Genomic DNA, 20,974 nt, shown 5'->3' on the forward strand with positions numbered 1-20,974 from the left:
TTGTTACGGAGTTTATATTACGGTTGTGGGTAACAAATACAACAAATCGGATGAACAATATATATGGAAGCTATAGCTATATCTGAACCGATCTTCACCAAATTTGACATACTAGATTCTAGACTCAATTCGGCCGTAAGTGCCAAATCCCATTTAGACAAATATTAGACGTTTAGTGCACAATATAGGGTAAATCGGACGAAGTTATATATGGGAGCTATATCCAAATCTGAACCGATATCGATAAAATTTGGCAAATGTATTTCCGAGCTGTATTTGATATATTTCCCCAAATATTGTTGTTGCAGAGTGCATATTACGGCTGCGGAGGACAAAAATAACAAATCGGATGAACAATATATATGGGGACTATAGCTATATCTGAACCGATTTAGATCAAATTTGGCATACTTATTTTCAGGCCTAATTTGGGTGTATATTCAAAATTCCATACAATTCGGGCTGATATTACACGTTTGGTGCACAATAAAAGGTAAATCGGACGAAGATTAATATGGGAGCTATATCTAAATTTTGACCGATTATCTCCAATTTCAATAGGGTCCGTCCTTGGGCCAAACAAATGATCTGTGCAAAATTTCATCTGGATCGGACAATAAATGCGACCTGTACTTTTTTTACAAAAATACATGGACAGACGGACGGACATGCATAAATCGACTCAGAATGTGATTCTATGCAGATCAACAAAAGGAACTATGGGTCTATCTCCTTTCCTTTTTCCTGTTACAAACAAATGCACAAAGACATAATACCCTGACCAAAGGGTAGGTGGACTTTCAAGATAATACCTCAATTGGAATGTTGGATGAAAAGAAAATAAGGTGAACTAAATTTCTATTTAACTCAAGTCTTCAGTAGTCATGGATTTTTCGATAGTTACCTGAAAGCAAAGACAATGTGTGTTTTCCAACTTTTCTGGTGCAAAAGCTGGGAGAACGAAATGAGCATCTTTAATATATCGACTCAGTTGTCCGTTGAGGATATCGTTAACTACAGCAGTACTCAATGATCATTGAAAAAATATTGACGAAAGAAACGAAATACCCAAACATATATAAATGGAACGCCCAAGCAAAATTGAGTGGACAGGCAAAATGGAAATAAGCTGAAAGTTATTCAACCATGAAAACAAATTCAAAAGAAAAAAGTTTTCATTTGAAAAATATGTTTCCATAACAAGTTCTTCTGTGAAAATGGAAATGGAGTTTTGGAAGAGAAAAAATAATCTTTAGTAAATTTTCTTGAGAAAAATATCGATCTAGCGAAAGAGAAGTAAGAATAATTTTTAACAATTTCCGTTTCTCTCACATATATGTTAATCTCATATTCTATATGTACTTAATAAATATGTGCTTAGTAAAATTTTCAATTCTGTACAAATTTGTAAATTAGTTGCACGTACCTTTGTTGTTATAGAAAATAGACTTTTATGTTACATCTTAACATTAACCTATTATATTATTTAAAAAAGATATTTAAAATATTTTGGTTTAATATTACCCTATTTTATAGTTTTTTTCATGTATAGCTTTAAAATGTTATGAATAATTTTAATAAATAATTTAAAAATTTCAATAAAAGTAATACACACAACAATAAACAAACAGATATTTTATTTATTCACAAACAAACAAAAAACATTTAGTGCTTATGAAATATATGCACACAAAAATTATGCATACATGGCTGCTATATAATACGATATGATATATTAGCAATTATTAGAAATATTACTATTATGTAGCAATTAACCATTTGATATTTACAAAAGTAATAAAATTATTTAGAGAATTTTTTTGATGTTTATTGACACCAATAATACGCAACAACAACAACAACAACACAAAAGACTTACAAACGACGTTTCACAACAACAATATTTCAATACCAGCAGAAAAGGTTATATACACTAACGAATAATCTTAAAGCAATTATTAATAGCTCTGAATATTGTCCTTTAATCAACGAATTATTTGTAGATGAATTTGGAGAATATTTCCTTTAACAACAAACTATTGTTATTTATTAGAAATGAAAAAAAAATACGATAAATTAAGCAATTAAAACAAATAATATTCAAATAAAAATATACATCTTAGTTGCTGTTATTCCACCGAGTGCCAAATTTTCGATATTTATTTCTTTTTTTTTTATTTTAAAAAGGAAATTTTAATGGAAATAACATTTCTCCATTAATGCGACAAATACTGTTTTGGACTATTTAAAAAAGTATTAAACCCATATTTTCGGAGCTGGTTTGTGCCGTTGCTAAACAGGTAATGTCTACACCAGAGTGGATGATGAATTAGCTACAAGCATACAAAATGGCCGCTTGAGGGACAGTGTACGAAACTTTTATAATTCTGTGTGATTTAGTTTCAAAAAAAAGAAGTGGAAGACACATACAGGGAGTATTAGAATTAAGAATGTATATCGCGGCTACTTAATACAGTTGTTAAAAGGAGACCCTTTAGAAGGACCTCGGTGATGTTTACAAAAAAAAGCATAATATCCTAGTGAGGTTAGCTCAGTATGGCAACGATTTTAGGTCTAATAATTCCCAGAAAAATTTGTATTAAAATATCCATCAATCGAAAGTGCCCGGTACTTACTTGAGCACCTTTTTATACCATCCACCATAGTATGGAGGGTATATTAAGTTTGTCATTCTGTTTGTAACACCTCGAAATATACATTTTAGACCCCACAAAGTATATATATATTCTTGATCAGGATAAAATTCTATGTCGATTCCGCACGTCTGTCCGTCTGTGGAAATCACTCTAGCTTCCGAATGAAATGAAGTAAGTTGATAAAAATTTAATCAAATGTGTATTATGTCTCCAGGACTTTTGGTATTGAAAATGGACCATGTAGGTCCACGTCTTCGTAAAGCCTCCATTAAAATGATACCTTCCGATATGCGGTTTTTTTATGATTTTAGCGACATTATTTACCGGAATTGTTTTAAATTTGGTATTTGAAGTTCGTAATGGATACTACAGCCTAAGACAGAAAATGGGCCAAATAGGTCCACGTCTTCGTATAGCCCCCCATATAACGGTACCTCGCGATATTCGGTATTTTGATGAGTTTAGTGACATTATTTTCTGGAATTCTTGCAAATTTCGTCCGTAGTGGTTACTACAGCCTATGACAAAAAATTGTCTGTGCAGGTCAACATCTTCGTATAGCCCCCATATAATGGTACCTCCCGATATTCCGTATTTTGATGATTTTAGCGATATTATTCATCGGAATTGTTTCAAATTTGGAATTTGAAGATCGTAATATATACTACAGCTAATGACAGAAAATTGTCTGTGCAGGTCCACGTCTTCGTATAGCCCCCATATAACGGTACCTCCCAAAATTCGGTATTTTGATTATTTTATTCGCCATATAGTTTGAAATTACGTATTTAGAGTTCGTAATGGGAACTACACTCTGTGACAGAAAATTGTCTACGCAGGTCCAGGTCTTTGTATAGGCCCCATATATGTACCAGTACCTTCCTATATTCGGTATTTTGACGATTTTAGGTATAATACTCACAGAAATTGTTTGAGATGTCGTATTTGTAGTTCGTAAGGGATACTACAGCCTGTGACAGAAAATTGTTTATGCAGGTCCAGGTCTTAGTATAGCTCCGATATAACGGTACCTCCATATATACGGTATTTTGATGATTTTAGTTACATTATTCACTTTTTTTTTCAAGTTTCGAATTTGAATATGGTAATGGCTTATTACAAACAATGCCCATGTAGGTCCATGTGGTATAAACCCCAATATAATGGCTATATTCAGTATTTTTAAGATTTTAACGGATTTTATTTTTTGGAAATTTCCAAATTCGTTCCAAATAGTGGAGGGTATTCAAAGTTCGAACTTACTGCATTTTAACTTGTTTGTTAATCAAAATGCACAACTTGTACAGTTTGAAACAGTTTTTAATCAAAACTTCATACATAGTCCTAAATTTTTAGACTTTCAAGGTTTTATACGGGGTGCGATGAAAAAACTGCAAACCAACTTCAGACTGCTGTCATTTCTAAGCCACTCGTCCAGCAGCCGTTAAAATTATTCCAGTGACAGTTCATTATATTCTTTACAAACGTACAAAAAACATTTTGGTGAGAATTTTCCAGAAAAAACGTATTCTTGATGGAATTCAAGCGTGAGAAATCACACTTCTTTATACTTGGCTGGAAAACCACAAGTGACTATATTTAGAGCACTCCAGCATTTAAATGTGAATAAATGTTTCGTGTCTCGTACCATTGCTCGTTACCGTGATACTGGTAGCGTAGCCCGACGTCAAGGAAGTGGACGGAAGGAAACAGCAACTTCAGCGGAAATGGTTCGAAAAGAAAAGAAGCGATTTGATTGAAACCCGCGTCGCAGTGACCGAAAAATGGCTCGTGAGCTGAACATATCGCAGTATTCCATTCGGCAAATATTTAAAATGAGCTCGGGGTAAAGCCATTGAAATTCCAAAAAGTGCAAGAAATTACACCACCATAGAAAGAAACTAGACTCAAAAGAGCTAAAGAGTTGCTTCGCTTGGCTGAAAGTGGTGAACTGCCCAATTTGGTTTTCTCCGATGAGAAAACATTCGTTGTTCGTGTTTACTTGCCAAAGAGGTCAGCTGAAAATGTGCACTTTCGGTTGGCCACCAGAACTCAAGCGCCGTTCATGGTGATGGTGTGGGCCGCAAAAACAGCTGATGGTCGCTCTTCGCTGGAATTAATCGACCGTGGCATTAGAATAAATACCGAATATTATAGCGAAAATATTCTCGAGGGCACGCAAACATTTTGGCCGCAGACCTTGGACATTTCAACAAGACTCAGCACGCGCCACCCAAGAATGGTTACAAAATGAGGTTCCTTGCTTCATTTCCAGCGCACAATGGCCACCAAGATCTCCGCATACCAATCCGTTGGTCTATTGTGTCTTGAGTATTTTGAAAAGCAAGGTTGGCGCAAAAAATACAAAGTGTCGATCACCTCAAGCAAGCGCTTCGCCGGGAATGGGCGGAAATGCCGCAGAGCAACATTCGGACAGCGTATGGCGGATTCATTGGCCGTTGGAGGGCTATAATTCTTGCAAAGATTATCAATTCGAACAAATCTAAACTAATTCTACAATCTGATGCTATTTCCGACATTTTTTGCTTTCATTCAATAAAATCAAAAAAAAAAATAAATAAATAATAATATAAAATTATGGCGTTTGACTTTGTTGCAGTTTTTTTTTTATCTCACCCTGTATTTTGACTTCTGTTATGATTATTCAAATGTTTGACCATCTTTGGAGTTAGTTCCGAAGGAATGGACTAAAATAGTCCATTTCATATCGGACCTAAACACGTGCCAGGTTTGGACTATATCGACTACTTTATATGAGACATGTGATGATTTTTAAAAAATGTTAAAATGGGTGTAAAAATATTGGTATGGGCAAAATTACAAGAAAACCGAACATTTACATCAAATTTTATGCGAAGTCATAAATGCCATATTCATATCAAGTTTCTGGTTGAGAGAAATATTTATATATAGAAGTTGTAAACAATCGCTAACTAGTATCGCAAGTTTTGTGGGTGAGCTAACAGAAGGGGTTCGCAGATACATATCATCTTCACAACAGATCTGGTGTTAGCGAAAATGTTTGTATATGTGAAATTTGAAGAAAATTCTATGCTTTTCCCTCAGTGTGGGGGAGGTAGCAGAACAGATCTTATGTCGATGGAAGTATTAACATGTATAAGTTTGAGTGGAATCGGATGTTAATTTCGCGTTTTATGAGCTTCATGGATATTCAAATGTTGACCCTTTGTGGTCAACAGACGAACGAACACCGCTAGATTAACTCCAAATGTCCTGAAACGGATTGGGTCCAAAGAGACCTAGGGTCTAAAACCGTTATTTAGATGAGACACATTTTGGCCGTATCAAATGATATATACCCTCTGTAGCCATATGGCCGAGGGTATACAAATTGTTAAAAGTCCACAATTGACCATAAAACCATTGAAACAAGTTAAGAAGTATCATTCGGTTTTTTCGACAATATATACCCTTAGCTTATTTCTGAAATTAAAATATATTTTTACTTGATTATTTGAAAGGAGTGAGCCAATATTTTCCGCTTAGCATATGATCTAAGTGTGACACCATTTTTGCGACGTGCTAAGTTTGGACTTTATCTACCACATACTCCCCTTTATTTGAGATAGTTGTGCATATATTTTTGAATGAGGCTGTTCAGAAAGAGAAGAACCAAACAAAGAAAATACTGTATTATATTTTGGGGGAGGTACCAGAAGGAGTGGACCGACATATTCCATATTTACATTACATCTACGGCTTGTTTTGGTTAGAAATCTCCCAGTATCTAAAAAATCCACTATAATCCCAAAATTCATTTATCAAGAATCCTTCAATTCAAGAAAATAGTTTTCCTACACGAATCATGATTAATGTCTCATTTGAAAATTACCAAAGACATGGATTACAGACGGAAAACCAAACACACCTAATCAAACGCGTGTCGTCTTGAACTTGAAACTATTTAAATGATAATTGAGACCTTAAACGTTGTGTCACAAGTAATTTTGTCATTATTTGGTCAATGCATCGACGTCACCTGAGCAATTATACAACCGCCCTGGATGACCTAAGATAGACAAGTATAGAAATTCGAAATGGAAGGAGAGAACGACAGCACTTATGAATGAAAATGGAAGTATAAGAAATTGACTGAATACAAAAGGATGTGGGGGAGGGTGTGTACCGCGACACCTTATTACAACAAGAATATCATCTATACACTTTATTAGGTTCATCTGACATATGCAGACCATAACAGTCTTACCATCACAGACACGCTCACACGCGCACACCACAACACTCAACATAATCCACACTTACTATATTACGTGGTGTCCTTAGTGTAATTCTGACCTTCAGTCAGTCATTCAGTCATAGTGTAACGAAAGTTAGCAACCATTCACGGTTTCAAGTTACAAATTAAAAACTCACGCTTAATACCTGTTCCACTGAAATTCGAAATGGAATACTGAATGGTGATTGACGGCCTCGTGGACTGTGTGTCTGGATCGGTAATATAGACGCCAAAGAATGCATTATTAAGATGACATCTAAATCTAGAGTTCATTTACACTCGATTTGTGATTAGTTATGGATAAAGAAGATTTGAGGAGAACTAATTTAGGAGTGGGGGTTTGTATTGTCATTTGTTTAGGGGTGGAAGGTAAGTGAAACACTACTTGGACTTGAATTTAGTTGCTGTAATATGGAACGATGATGTTATCGAATGAAATGTGTCTGCACAACAAATCAAGGGGAAGTAAATCGAAATAATTTAAGATTTTGTAATAGAATGACACTGGATATTTCATTAAACGTAAAATATTCTAGAGATTAACATTGATTTTTGACACACTCATTTTAATTAATGAGTTTTTACTGAAGTCGTGTTTAAGAAACTGTCAGATTAGTTATAGTTTTTTTCTAGTTCCAATTTTTTTTTAATTATTTTCTACATGTGCTAACAGCTAAAGCTAAAATCGTGGAATTTTAATAATTTTACTAGAGAGCAGATCGACTTATGATGAGGGGCCCCTATAAACGCAGAACGATATAATGGGTTTTAAGGTATTATCAGTAGGGGATATTATAATGATTTTCCTGAGGCTACCAAGGCTGTAATCAACTTTTAAATTGTTTTTAAGGACTGTCAGGGCTATAACCCTGAATTGTGAATAATTTTTTTACCAGAAACAAACAGACCGTTGTTTTAATATTTACTTTTTACCTAAAATCAAGGATTTTTTAATAATACTTTTCTAGGATTTTTGAATGAGTTTTCCCTCGGCACTACAGGGGTACAATGGTTCACTTTAAGTGCATTTTTCTAAAGACTATCCGGCCACTTTGATGTCACTTTGATTTTTTAGAAACTCTATTTATTAATAGGGGCTATATCGGGCATTTTTATTATTTCTCCCATTGGTCAAAATATCTAGAGTCTCTAATTTTTAAAATATATTTATTTTGCTATTAGATCCATAGTTCTAAAAGACTCTGAAATTGCAAAAAGTACAAGAACTTACACCGCAACAGAAAGAAAATAGACTCAAAAGAGCTAAAGAGTTGCATCGCTTGGCCGAAAGTGGTGAACTGCCGAATTTGTTTTTTTCCGATGAGAAAACATTCGTTGTCCAGCAGTTTGTAAACAAACAAAATTATCGTGTTTACTTGCCACAGAGGTCAGTAGAAAATGTGCATCTTCGGTTGGCCACTAGAATTAAAGAACATTTGGCCGCAGACCTTGGGCATTCCAACTGGACTCAGTACCATCGCATTCAGCACGCGCCACCCAAGAATGATTACAAAATGAGGTTCCTCGCTTCATTTCCAGCGCAAAGTGGCCACCTCCAGCGCAAAGTGGCAATCTCCGGATACCAATCCGTTGGAATATTGTATCTGGAGTATTTTGGAAAGCAAGGTTGGCACTAAAAAATTCCAAAGTTTTGATCACCTCAAGCAAGCACTTCGCCGGGAATGGGCCAAAAATACCGCAGAGCAACATTCGGGCAGCGTGTGACGGTTTCATTGGCCTTTTGGAGGCCATAATTCGTGCCAAAGGTTACCAATTCGAACAAATCTAAACTTATTCTAAAATTTGATGTTATTTCCGACATTTTTTGCTTTCATTCAATAAAGTTTAAAAAAAAAATGTAAAAATTATGGCGTTTGACATTGTTGCAGTTTTTTTCTATCTCAGCCTGTACATATGCCAACCACTTCTGGTACCTCACCCACAAAGTGTCACAACTTTCTATACTTTTATCTGTCATAACTTGCGAAGCGATCCTTTACGACTTACTATATCTAAATATTTCTCCCAACCAGAATCTTGAGATAAATATGGAATTTATGATTTCGCATAAAATTGTAAAATGTTCGATTTGTTGTAATTTTTTTAATACCAATATTTTTTATCTGTTTAAAAATGGAACACTTCTGTCGACTATATGTGGTACCTCATGCACATTTTAACATTTTTTAAAAATGATCGCATATCTCATATAAAGTCATCAATATAGTCCAAACCTGCACATTGCAATATTATATCATATTTATTTAGGTCCTATACGACAATACTGGTCCATTACTTCAGAACCTCCTCCAGAAATGGTCCACAATTTGAATAATCATAACAGAGGTCAAAACATACTTAAATAATCGAACATTGGCTGATGACCAATCTGTCGGCAAGACCGATTGATACTTTGTAGCTTGTTTAATCAATACTTAATAAATCGTACTTAATTTCCAGTTTTTTTTTCTGTCATTCAAGTTTTTACTTTTTCGGAAAGTATAATGGGGAAATGTTTTCCTTTTACACCAAAATGACACAATGAAAGCACATCGAATTTTTCTGTTAAAAACAGTTTCAACGTGTCCATATGTAAACCCTAGAAACCAACAGTGACCTCAATGTTGAATTTCAGATTTTCAGCTCTATTCCACCAACCGAGTACGCATTTGCAAAACCACAACCAGATATAAAAAAAACCTCATATACCAACAGTGACAACTATATAAAATTTCATGATTTCAACTCTATTCCTTCACCCAATACCAAATATAGTACTAGTTAGTACTTTCCGTACAATTATGGTACACATTTCCAAAACCACCTCTATATCTCAATTGCAGATATCAGCAGGGACCTCAATATACAATTTCAGTCCTATCCCTTCACCCAATACTATATTTAGTACCATTTAGTACTTTTGGTACAAATGTAGGACGCATTTCCAAACCACCGCCAAATATCAACCTCAGATATCAACAATAATATAAATATCAAATTCAGAATTTCTTGCACTTGTAGTATACTTTCCCTTTGTCTGTTTGTTAAGTACTTGTCGTACGCTTTCAGTAAGAGTTTCCAAACGGCCTTATCACACTCCTACGCACCAAGAATGACCCTCGTGGGAAATTTCATGATTCTAGCTTAAGTCGTTTTGTCGGTACTTTCATTCTCGAACAGCCAGTTAGTTATTTCAATACTCCTTTTTATACATCGATCCTTAATGATTTTTAAGATACTATCAAGACCACAATTGTGGATTTTTTAAAGATTTTTAAGCGATTATTAGCCTAAAGTTTAATGATATAATGTTTTGGATAAAATTATTTTTTTCTATTTTTCCTTTTCTTTGGCCATAATGTGTGTTGATCATATATTTTAAAACATTTCATGTGTTTAACAATAAATAAATTTTCAAATCTCTGCTAATCCCAAAAATCAAACCACAATATTTACTATGTCCAATGGAATAAAAACCCTGCTAATCTCCAACACACGTTTTCCATCATTCGTAAATGACATTTTCCGGCAATAAATCATATTAATTGCCAGTGATTAATCATAAGTCTGGATATCATAGATTTTCCGAAGAATTAGATCGATCGCCAGACACACAGTAGATAGTTCACACAACAGTTGACACTCTAGAAGACAAATGCCATACACGCCTTATGAAAATATTTTAAAATTGTTAATGATAACTAAACTACAAATTTGAACAAATAAATCATGTCAACCCCCAAAAAAGAGATTTGATTTGTTGCGCGGGGTGTGAAATGAGAGAAGTGTGATCGTAGATATGGGATGTGTAAGGAACGTTTCGCTTGAATATAATGCAAGAGATTATCATTTAGCGTAATTGAGAGAAAATAACGATGTGAAGCAAATAGGTGTGATTTTAAATGTGACATCGTAGGTGGCGCAAAAGTAAACTTCCGATGTTTTTAAAGTGTAATTAAAAAAATGAAAACCTTTGATTCTTCCTGTGGATTATTTTTATTTGGTCTTTTAGTTTTTTCATCAAGTCGAGAATATAAATGGCATTTGAACCCTTTTTATTGCATTTTCCATCACTTTGGCCAAAACTTCCGGCGATAGGTCATCACATTCTTGACGTATGTTGTCTTTAAAAGCTGAAAGAGTCTGAGGCTTTTTGACATAAATCCGCAACATCAAAAAACCCCACAAAAAGAAGTCTGGAGCGGACAAATTAGGTTATCTTGCTGGCCAGTGCAAATCGCCAAAACGGGAGATTTGGCGCCCAGAAAATGCATCCTTCGGAATATCGATTGTGGCACGTTCAGAGTGGCCGTTGCACCGACCTGTTGGAACCACATATTTTCCAATCCCAACTCATCAAGTTGCGGCAAAAAGAAGTCGTCGATAATTGCTTCGTAGCGCTCACCATTTACCGCAAATGTTTTGCCCGCGACGTCTTCGAAGAAAAAAGGTCCGATGACTCCTACAGCGAAAACAGCACACATGGAATTATTCTTGATGAAAAATCATCTTCTTCTTGGTGGTGGTATGTTAGACGCGATTGGCGGTCAGTTGCCAATCGCGTCTAACATACCTGTTGCACTGTCTGGACTTTGTGCGGGATCATTTTCAAATTTGTATAGGGTGAAATGAAAAAACAGCAAACAAGCTTGAGACTGCTGTCATTTCTATGCCACTCGTCCGATAGATTCCAGTGACAGCTTATTATATTGTTTACAAGCTTACAAAAGCATTATGTGAGAATTTTCCAGAAAAAAAGTTATTCGTGACGGAATTCAAGCGAGATTGTGTGATTTCTTTATATTCGGCTGGAAAACCACAAGTGACTATCATTAGATCACTCCACCATTTAAATGTGAATAAATCTTTTGTGTCTCGTACCATCGTTCGTTACCGTGATACTGGTAGCGTAGCCCGACGTCGAGGAAGTGGACGGAAGGAAACAGCAACATCAGCAGAAATGGTTCGAAAAGTAAAGAAGCGACTTGGTCGAAACTGCCGTCGCAGTGGCCGAAAAATGGCTCGTGAGCCGAACATATCGCAATATTCGATTCGGCAAATATTGGAAAATGAGCTCGGGCTAAAGCCATTGAAATTCCAAAAGTGCAAGAAATTACTCCGCAACAGAAAGAAAATAGACTCAAAAGAGCTAAAAAGTTGATTCGCTTTGCCGAAAGTGGTGAATTGCCGAATTTGGGTTTCTCCAATGAGAAAACATTCGTTGTACAGCAGTTTGTAAACGAACAAAATTATCATGTTTTCTTTTCAAAGAGGTCAGCTGAAAGTGTGCCCCTTCGGTTGGCCTCCAGAACTCCAGCGCCCGCCATATTAATCGACCGTAGCATCAGAATAAATGCCGAATATTATCGCGAAAATATTCTGGAGGACACGCAAACATTTTGACCACAGACATTGGACATTGCAACAGAACTCAGCATCATCGCACTCAGCACGCTCTACACAAGAATGGTTACAAAATGAGGTTCCTCGCTTCATTTCCAGCGCACAATGGCCACCAAAATCTCCGGATACCAATCCGTTGGACTATTGGGTCTGGAGTATTTTGGAAAGCAAGGTTGGCACTAAAAACTACCAAAGTGTCGATCACCTCAAGCAAGCGCTTCGCCGGAAGTGGGCCAAAATACCGCAGAGCAACATTCGGGCAGCGTGTGGTGGTTTCATCGGCCGTTTGGAGGCCATAATTTGTGCCAAAGGTGACCAATTCGAACAAATCTAAACTTATTCTAAAATTTGATGCTATTTCCGATATTTTTTGCTTTCATTCAATATTCAACATTCACCCTGTATTTATATTCCGGATCAGTGAAAAGTTCTAATACGATCTAGCGATGTTCGTCTGTTTATTGTAATCACGCTATCTTTCGAACGAAATTGCATACAGTAGCATACATGAATAGTTTACCAGTAGTTCGTAAATGGGCCATGTCGGTCCACATTTTCGAATAGCTCCCAAATAACGGTATCCCCCGATATTCGATGTTTTCATGATTTTAGCGACATTATTTACCGGAATTATTTCAAATTTCGTATTTGAAGTTCGTAATGGGTGCTACAGCCTAACAAAAATTATTGTATGCAGGTTCACGTCTTCGTATAGCCCCCCGATACTAGGTATTTTTAACAAATTTCGTATTTTAGGTTCGTAATGGATACTACAGTCTATGAGAAAAAAATTCGTATGTAGGTCCACATTTTCGTATATCCCCCATATACGGTACATCCCGATATTCGGTATTTTGATGATTTTAGCGACATTATTCACCGGAATTGTTTCAAATTTGGTGTTTGAAGTTCGTAATGGTTACTACAGCCTATGACAAAAATTTTCCCGTCCACGTGTCCGTATTGTCTCCGTATAACAGTTTTCATTTAAGTGGTATTTTCAGGAAGTTTTTTGAACACTTTCAAGTTTCTTCCAAATGGTGGAGGGTATTAAAAGTTCGGCCCGGCTGCTTTTTTACTTGTTCAGGCTTGGTTTAAATACCACATATATTTTCCAAACATTTATATGGTTGTTTACAATGTAAGGGTTTTTCTACGATTCCCATATTTTATTTACATCTGCCCAAAAACTTTTTTGATCCATTTTAGTAATCCGAAAAAAAACTGTTACCCAATATTAATATCACAGCCCATTCCATTTCAATTTCTCTGATATTTGACCATTAAAATGCAATTATTCAAAAAATATGAAAGCGGTGCACCACAATCTTTTATTGGATGTCAATAACATGTGGCCGGGATCTGCTGCTAACAGTAGCCGGCATACAGCAGCAGTAGCACATGGTGATTATCACTGTTTACACAAGTGATAAAACACAAACTTCATGTCACTCACACACACACATCCTGCCACACATCCTTACCCATACCCAATTGGATCATCGGAAGCAAATGTCCAACGAAACAAAAAATCGATATGGAATAAGAATATTTACTATTGAAGAGTGAATGGAGAAGGAACAGCATCCGGGTGGGGAGAGAGTGAGAGATAAATCCGAAAAGGACCAATAATGGCAATACTCATCAAAAATCCATTAACCACAATGGTACGTATGCAGGCACACAGATACACACACTCAAATACTTGAGATACTCGATTCGATTATGGTCATCATCACATATGGAGGACAGGCACCACTCATGGCTGTAGGAGTGTGTGTGTGTTGTGTGCGTAACAGCCAATCACAGAATAAGGACTTTTGATACGAATTTAATCATATTTTGAACTTTTACCAAAAGTGGAATATTGATTTCTTTGCCTTTTTATTGTTGTTGTTGTTGTTTTTGTTATTGGCAAACAACTGCTGGCATAGATCAAAAATGATGAGGGTTTATTGACAATATAATGAATGGCCATACCAACCGACCATCATAAGTCGAAAACGATTGTTTTGTCATCAGGATAAAAGAAAATGCCGAACTTGTGAAAAGACCCAAAAATTAGAAAACACATCAAAAGGTCAATCAATCATGGGGTAACATTTTCCTTTTATCTTACATTTTGAGGTGGAGAAGACAGTTATTAAAAAGTCTTTAGGAAATAGTTGCTATTGAGCTTTGAAATTTCACACAATAATTTCTTTTATCTCCTGAATTTTTGGTATGGAAAATGAGATATACAATATCCACCACATTCTGTATTTTGATAATGCCGGACAAAATTATTCACACAGCAGAAAATTTCATGTTCAGTCCTTAATCTTTTTGAAATAAAAGCCGACAGCCGAGTAATATATCCATCGATATTTTGTATTTATATATGAAATAACTACAGGGTGAGATGAAAAAACTGCAACCAACTTCTGAACATATCGCAATATTCCATTTGGCAAATATTGAACAATGAGTTCGGAGTAAAGCCACTGATATTCCAAAAAGTGCAAGAACTTACACCGCAACGGAAATAAAATAGACTCAAAAGAGCTAAAGAGTTGTTTCGCTTGGCCGAAAGTGGTGAACTGCCGAATTTGGTTTTCTCCGATGAGAAAACATTCATTGTCCAGCAATTTGTAAACAAACAAAATTATCGTGTTTACTTGCAAACGAGGTCAGCTGAAAATATGCACCTTCGGTTGGCCACCAGAATTCAAGAGCCGGCCGATAGTCGCGTCCCGTTCGTATTACTCGACCCTGGCATCAGAATAAATGCCGAATATTGTCGCGAAAATATTCTGGAGGGTTTTTAATTGCTTCTATAGATCTTCTATGCATAGACAACATTTGATGAATATTTACAAAAAAAAAAAATAAAAAAAAAAATATTTTAAAAACGTCTCCAAAAATAGTCTTCCAGAATATACTTGGGATGTATATCGAATTGATTTCCTCCCAATTTGACGGAGGCTCGTACCAAATAACATTGCCATAGAGTGCAAAATATGACGTCAAAAAAGATTATTATATATTAGCAATATATCGCAGTGATAGATATGGGAATAAATGTCGTATTTGCTTTCAGTACCAATTAAATTTAATATGCAAAAATCCACTTCATTTGGGCTGATATTAACCAATAACCGTCAGATCGGTTGAAGATATATATGGGTGATACATCCAAATCTGAAGTGATATTGATAAAATTTGGCAGAGACATTTCTTAGCTGCATCTTTTATCTGGTACCAAATTTCATTGTTATGGAGTGCATATTACGAATATGAGAGACTTAAACAGCAAATCGTATGAAACATTTATATGTGAGCTATAGCTAAATATTAACCGATTTTCACCAAGTATTTGCTTTTGAGCTGAATTCGATTGGATGTGCCGAAAGCCGTTCTGTTTGGACGAATATTACACTCATAGAGTCAAAAAAAAAAAAAAAAACGGACCTCAATATATGGGAATCCGAACCGGATCTGAAAACTTATTAAGTCGGACGACATTTTATATGGGAGCTACATCCAAATATAATTCCGTTATCACCAATTTCGCTAGGGTTTGTCCTTGGGCCGAACAAATGATTTGTCGAAAATTTCATCTTAATCCGACAATAAATGTACCTAAATAAATGGGAATCTGAACCGTTTAAAGAGATTTTTTACCCGTATTTAAAAAGGACAATCAAGAAAAATAGGAACAATTGACATTTGTGTTTGTGAAAATTGACAAAAAAAAAAAATCCGTAACACATAAATGATCAAAATAAATCAAATCGTGGACCTACACATGCAATGTTTCGCCAAAGGTGCTAGAACCCATTATGACCTACAAATACCAATTTTCAGACAAATCCGTGAAAAAATATGGGAAAAATCATCAAATTACCGAATATCGGGAGGTACCGTTATATGGGAGCTATACCAAACCGTGGACCTATAATTACAATAACTCGTCACACGAACTGGGACCCATTATGATCTACAACTACCAATTTTCAGAGAAATTCGTGAAAAAATGTGTCAAAAATCATCAAAATACCGAATATTGGGAGGTACCGTTTAATGGGGACTATACCAAAACATGGACCTAACATACAATGTTTCGCCACACGAACTAGGGTCCATTATGACCCACAATTACCAATTTTCAGACAAATCCGTGAAAAAATGTGGCACAAATCATCAAAATACCGAATATCGGGAGGTACCGTTATATGGGGACTATACCAGAACGTGGACCGATATATCTCATTTTCAACACCAACCATCCTAGACACAATACAAATTGCTCTGCTAAATTTTGGCGCTCTACGTCAAATAATATCGTGATTTCAACAGATAGACATACGGACATCGTTAATTCGACTTAGAATTTTATGCTGATTATCAATATATATAATTTATGGGGTCTACGACGAATATTTAAGGATTTTACAAACGGAATGACAAAGTTAATATACCCTCCTTTCCAAGGTGGAGGGTATAAAAATGTATCTAAAGTGAAATAGTTAAGATTTACGTATAACATAGTGTATTTGATAAGACCATGGAAGAATAATCCTACAAGCACAGGCGACTAAAAACACTTTTCCCGAATCGGATAATGTTTTGAAAGGTAGTTTTGTGTCGCCAGTACTAAACTCTAATTACATTACAATTAGTTCATGTTTAAATGAAACTAAATTAATATCAACGAGTTTAAGTATTTGATTTGCAGGTTATACATAAAAATAAATGAAAGTGCTAACTTTTTTACTATGTGTGATTTACATGCAGAGCAGCCATTTTTGCCGATTTATCGGCATTTTGGAAATGTCGATTTTTGCCTCAAAAATGACAATATTTTTATGAACGACACAAATTGTCTCACATTTAAATTTAAAACGGCATTAAACGCTGCCAAAGTAAGTTTTAAACACCTAAACGAAACAAATAAAATATACCTATTTTAAAGTATATTCCCAAAATTATTAATAACACAAGATATTTAAAAAAAATCAACCTAACCTACGCAACCAAATGGAGTTACTTTTTTTAGAAGCGTTTTAAGTAATTTAATAAACACTTTTTGGGTACAAAAATATGCAAAAAATATTGTTTCCTAACCAAAATGTCTCACATATGAATTGATATATTGTCATTTTTGAGGCAAAAATCGGCATTTTCCATTTTTAATGTGAAAAATCGTCAAAATGACGATAAACCAGCAAAAATGGCAGCACTGCACGTAAATCACACATAAAAGCAGAGGTTGTAATTAGATGTAATCTTACCTGTCAAATTTCTTTGAAACAGCATCCCAAATGTTTTTTTGGCATATAGTTTATTATGGAGCAAAACTACAAAACACATAAGCAGCGAACGAAAAAATCAACGGCGACGATGACGATGACAACGACGTTTTTCACCGACCGAGGACAAACAAAACAAACACGAAAAATAACTTGACTCTCTCTCTCTCTCAGTGAGTACGCATTGAAATTTCTATAATTGAAAACATCACAAATTGGCAACGTACAAAACAAATCATTTTTAATTTAATAAAAATCACAAATATTGCATAAAATATATATTATTATACATATTTTAATATCACTGATCACTTAAATGTTAAATTAAAATAGGCGAAAATGCCAAATTCGCGAAACCGACAGGCAAAAAGACCGCACACAGCCGATCGAAAGAAGAACTTAAAGAAACTAAACAAAATGAAGAAATAGAGTTGCCAAGTCCCAAACAATAAGAATAATATAGAGATTATGTTAAAAGTTGGAGAAGGTGTGAATAATGGAACAGGGTGGACTCTGTCAAATGAAAATTCTGATTTAATTGATGGATATTTTTATATAACATGAATCAACAAGATTAAAATGCCTTCATGGTCAACATCTTACTTTCAAAGTTAAATAATAAAATGTCCTCTGTCGAAACGACAAAAAATTTGTGTTCTGCGGAAAAGATTATAATACTGTTTATTGTATTATGGCATGTAAATATGTAAGAGTAGTAAAAAACTAACTGACTGAAGCGACAATCTTAAAATTTCGCAGGAGCGTGCGAAGAAATTTACCCAGAGTTAATGAAAAAATATATTTTTTTAGCTTGAGTTTTAATTAATATTTTTCTTTAAGTCACTAACGTAATATTGTCGTGGGTTTTTTGAAATTTGTACTAAAGATGTACGTAAAGTACTAAAAATTGAATACGTTGTTTTGGACTAACGGAATGAGTTAGAAATTTTAAATGTGAGTCACTAATGAAGTGCGTGTCTCGTACCATCGCTCGTTACCGCGATACTGGTGGCGTAGACCGACGTCAGAGAAGTGGACGGAAGAAAACAGCGACATCAGCGGAAATGGTTCGAAAAGTAAAGAAGCAACTTGATCGAAACCCAAAAAATGACTCGTGAGTCGAACATATCGCAATTCGGCAAATATTGAAAAATGAGCTCGGGATAAAGCCATTCACATTTCAAAAAGACCAAGAACTTCACCGCAACCGAAAGAAAATATACCCAAAAGAGCTAAAGAGTTGCTTCGCTTGGACTATTGTGTCTGAAGTATTTTGGAAAGCTAAAAAATAGCAAAGTGTCGATCACCTCAAGCAAGCGCTTCGCCGGAAATGGGCCAAAATACCGCAGAGCAAGATTCGGACAGCGTGTGACGCTTTCATTGGCCATTTGAAGCCAATAATTCGTGCCAAAGGTGACCAATTCGAATAAATCGAAACATATTCTAAAATTTGTATTTTCGAAATTTTTTGCTTTCATTCAATAACATTTAAAAAAATGTAAATATTATGGTGTTTGACTTGTTGCAGTTTCTTTATCTTATCCTGTACAATGGATTTGTTAATATAAATTTTTGACAGTGAGATTTTGTTAAATGAATAATTTAACCCTTAACTGCAGACGTCATATTATACGTACGTTAGTACCGACCACGGGATTTTTACCGGTTATATAATATAACACATAAAATTTCTGTAAAACAATTGAAAAATTTGTTTAATATATATCTGTTATATATTTTTTGTATATCAAGATCTTAAAAAAGTTTTAAAACTATTTATTTTAATAACACCGCAAAAGTTTTTTAAAGCAAGATATATTCAGTTATCCCCGAAGTTGAAAAATCGTAAATGCTTATCGGTAAAAAATACCGATCATCTGTAGTTAAGGGTTAAAAAAAAATTAAAAATATGATTTCCTGACATTACCTTCTTAATTCTACCATACATCGTATAAAATTAAAAAAAAACCAGTAAAGAAAGTCTTAAAGTCGGGCGGGGCCGACTTTATGATACCATACACCACTTTGCTAATTTAGTTGAGCTCCACAGAACAATTAAAAGTTTTTATGGGAGAATTCAATCATACAAGCTATGATTATAATTATAGGACTAATTATGCCGAAGCATTTGTGTCTTTTAAATTCGGATTTGTATCGCCCATTTGATGCACAATTAATTGGAAATCAGATAAAGATGTATATGGGTGCTATATCAAATCTGAACCGATCTCGATAAAATTTGACAAAGATATTTCTGAGCTGTATTTGATATATTTCCCTGAATATCGTTGTTACGGAGTGCATATTACGGCTGTGGGTAACAGATATAACAAATCGGATTAATAATATATATGAAAGCTATAGCTATATCTGAACCGATCTTCGCCAAATTTGACATACCAGCTTCTAGACTCAATTCAGTCGCAAGTGCCAAATTCCATTCCATTTGGACAAATATTAGACGTTTGGTGCACAATAAAAGGTAAATCGGACGAAGTTATATGTGGGAGCTATAGCTATATCTGAACCAATTTCGATCAAATTTGGCATACATATTTTCAGGCCTAATTTGGGTGTATATGCAAAATTCCATACAATTTGGGCTGATATTACACGTTTGGTGCACAATAAAAGGGAAATCGGACGAAAATATATATGGGAGCTATATCTAAATTTTGACCGATTATCTCCAATTTCAATAGGGTTCGTCCTTGGACCAAACAAATGATCTGTGCAAAAGTTCATCTGGATCGGGTAAACAATGCGACCTGTACTTTGTTTACAAAAATACATGGACAGACGGACGGACGGACATGCATAAATCGACTCAGAATGTGATTCTATGCAGATCATCAAAAGGAACTATGGGTCTATCTCGTTTCCTTTTGCCTGTTACAAACAAATGCACAAAGACATAATACCCTGACCACCTTGTGGTGTAGGGTATAAAAACTAACGCAATAATTTTAACAAATTGTATGTGCTGCAGATCTTAATTTGTTCTAATAATATTATGTCATAAAACTAACAAATAATTTGTCCAATCGTAGCTACGATCTTTATGACTTGGAATCAATGTACGAAGTAATGCTGCTAGTACTTCAACTACAAGAAATGTATCTGTAATTTAGAGAGAACAACTAACATCTACAGACACATACCCATAATAGAGTTATCCTTGTTGGTAGCATGGCAAAACACAATGGATACTTAATGCCTGATTGGTTATTGTGCCACTTAAACTACAGCCGTAGTAGCAACAACACCAACACTTTGCTACTGCTGTTGTCAGTTCCAAATTGTTAGGGTCTTTTCTTTTGCACGATTTTCGCTTAACTACAGAC

The 20,974-nt window shown here is 35.0% G+C and overlaps 1 protein-coding gene across 1 annotated transcript in view; it reads right to left on the bottom strand.

Moving 5' to 3' along the window:
* The window catches only part of LOC131801980 (uncharacterized), a 39,216-nt gene extending 21,126 nt beyond the window's left edge, over positions 1 to 18,090 (bottom strand). The window contains exon 1 of the mRNA XM_059121201.1: positions 17,613 to 18,090. Coding sequence (XP_058977184.1) covers positions 17,613 to 17,691 — 79 coding nt within the window. The 5' untranslated portion in view covers positions 17,692 to 18,090. The remainder of the gene's footprint in view (positions 1 to 17,612) is intronic.
* Between the last annotated feature and the right edge of the window lie 2,884 nt (positions 18,091 to 20,974).

Source organism: Musca domestica, unplaced genomic scaffold, assembly GCF_030504385.1.
Source record: "Musca domestica strain aabys unplaced genomic scaffold, Musca_domestica.polishedcontigs.V.1.1 1, whole genome shotgun sequence".
NCBI classification, from domain to species: Eukaryota; Metazoa; Arthropoda; class Insecta; order Diptera; family Muscidae; genus Musca; species Musca domestica.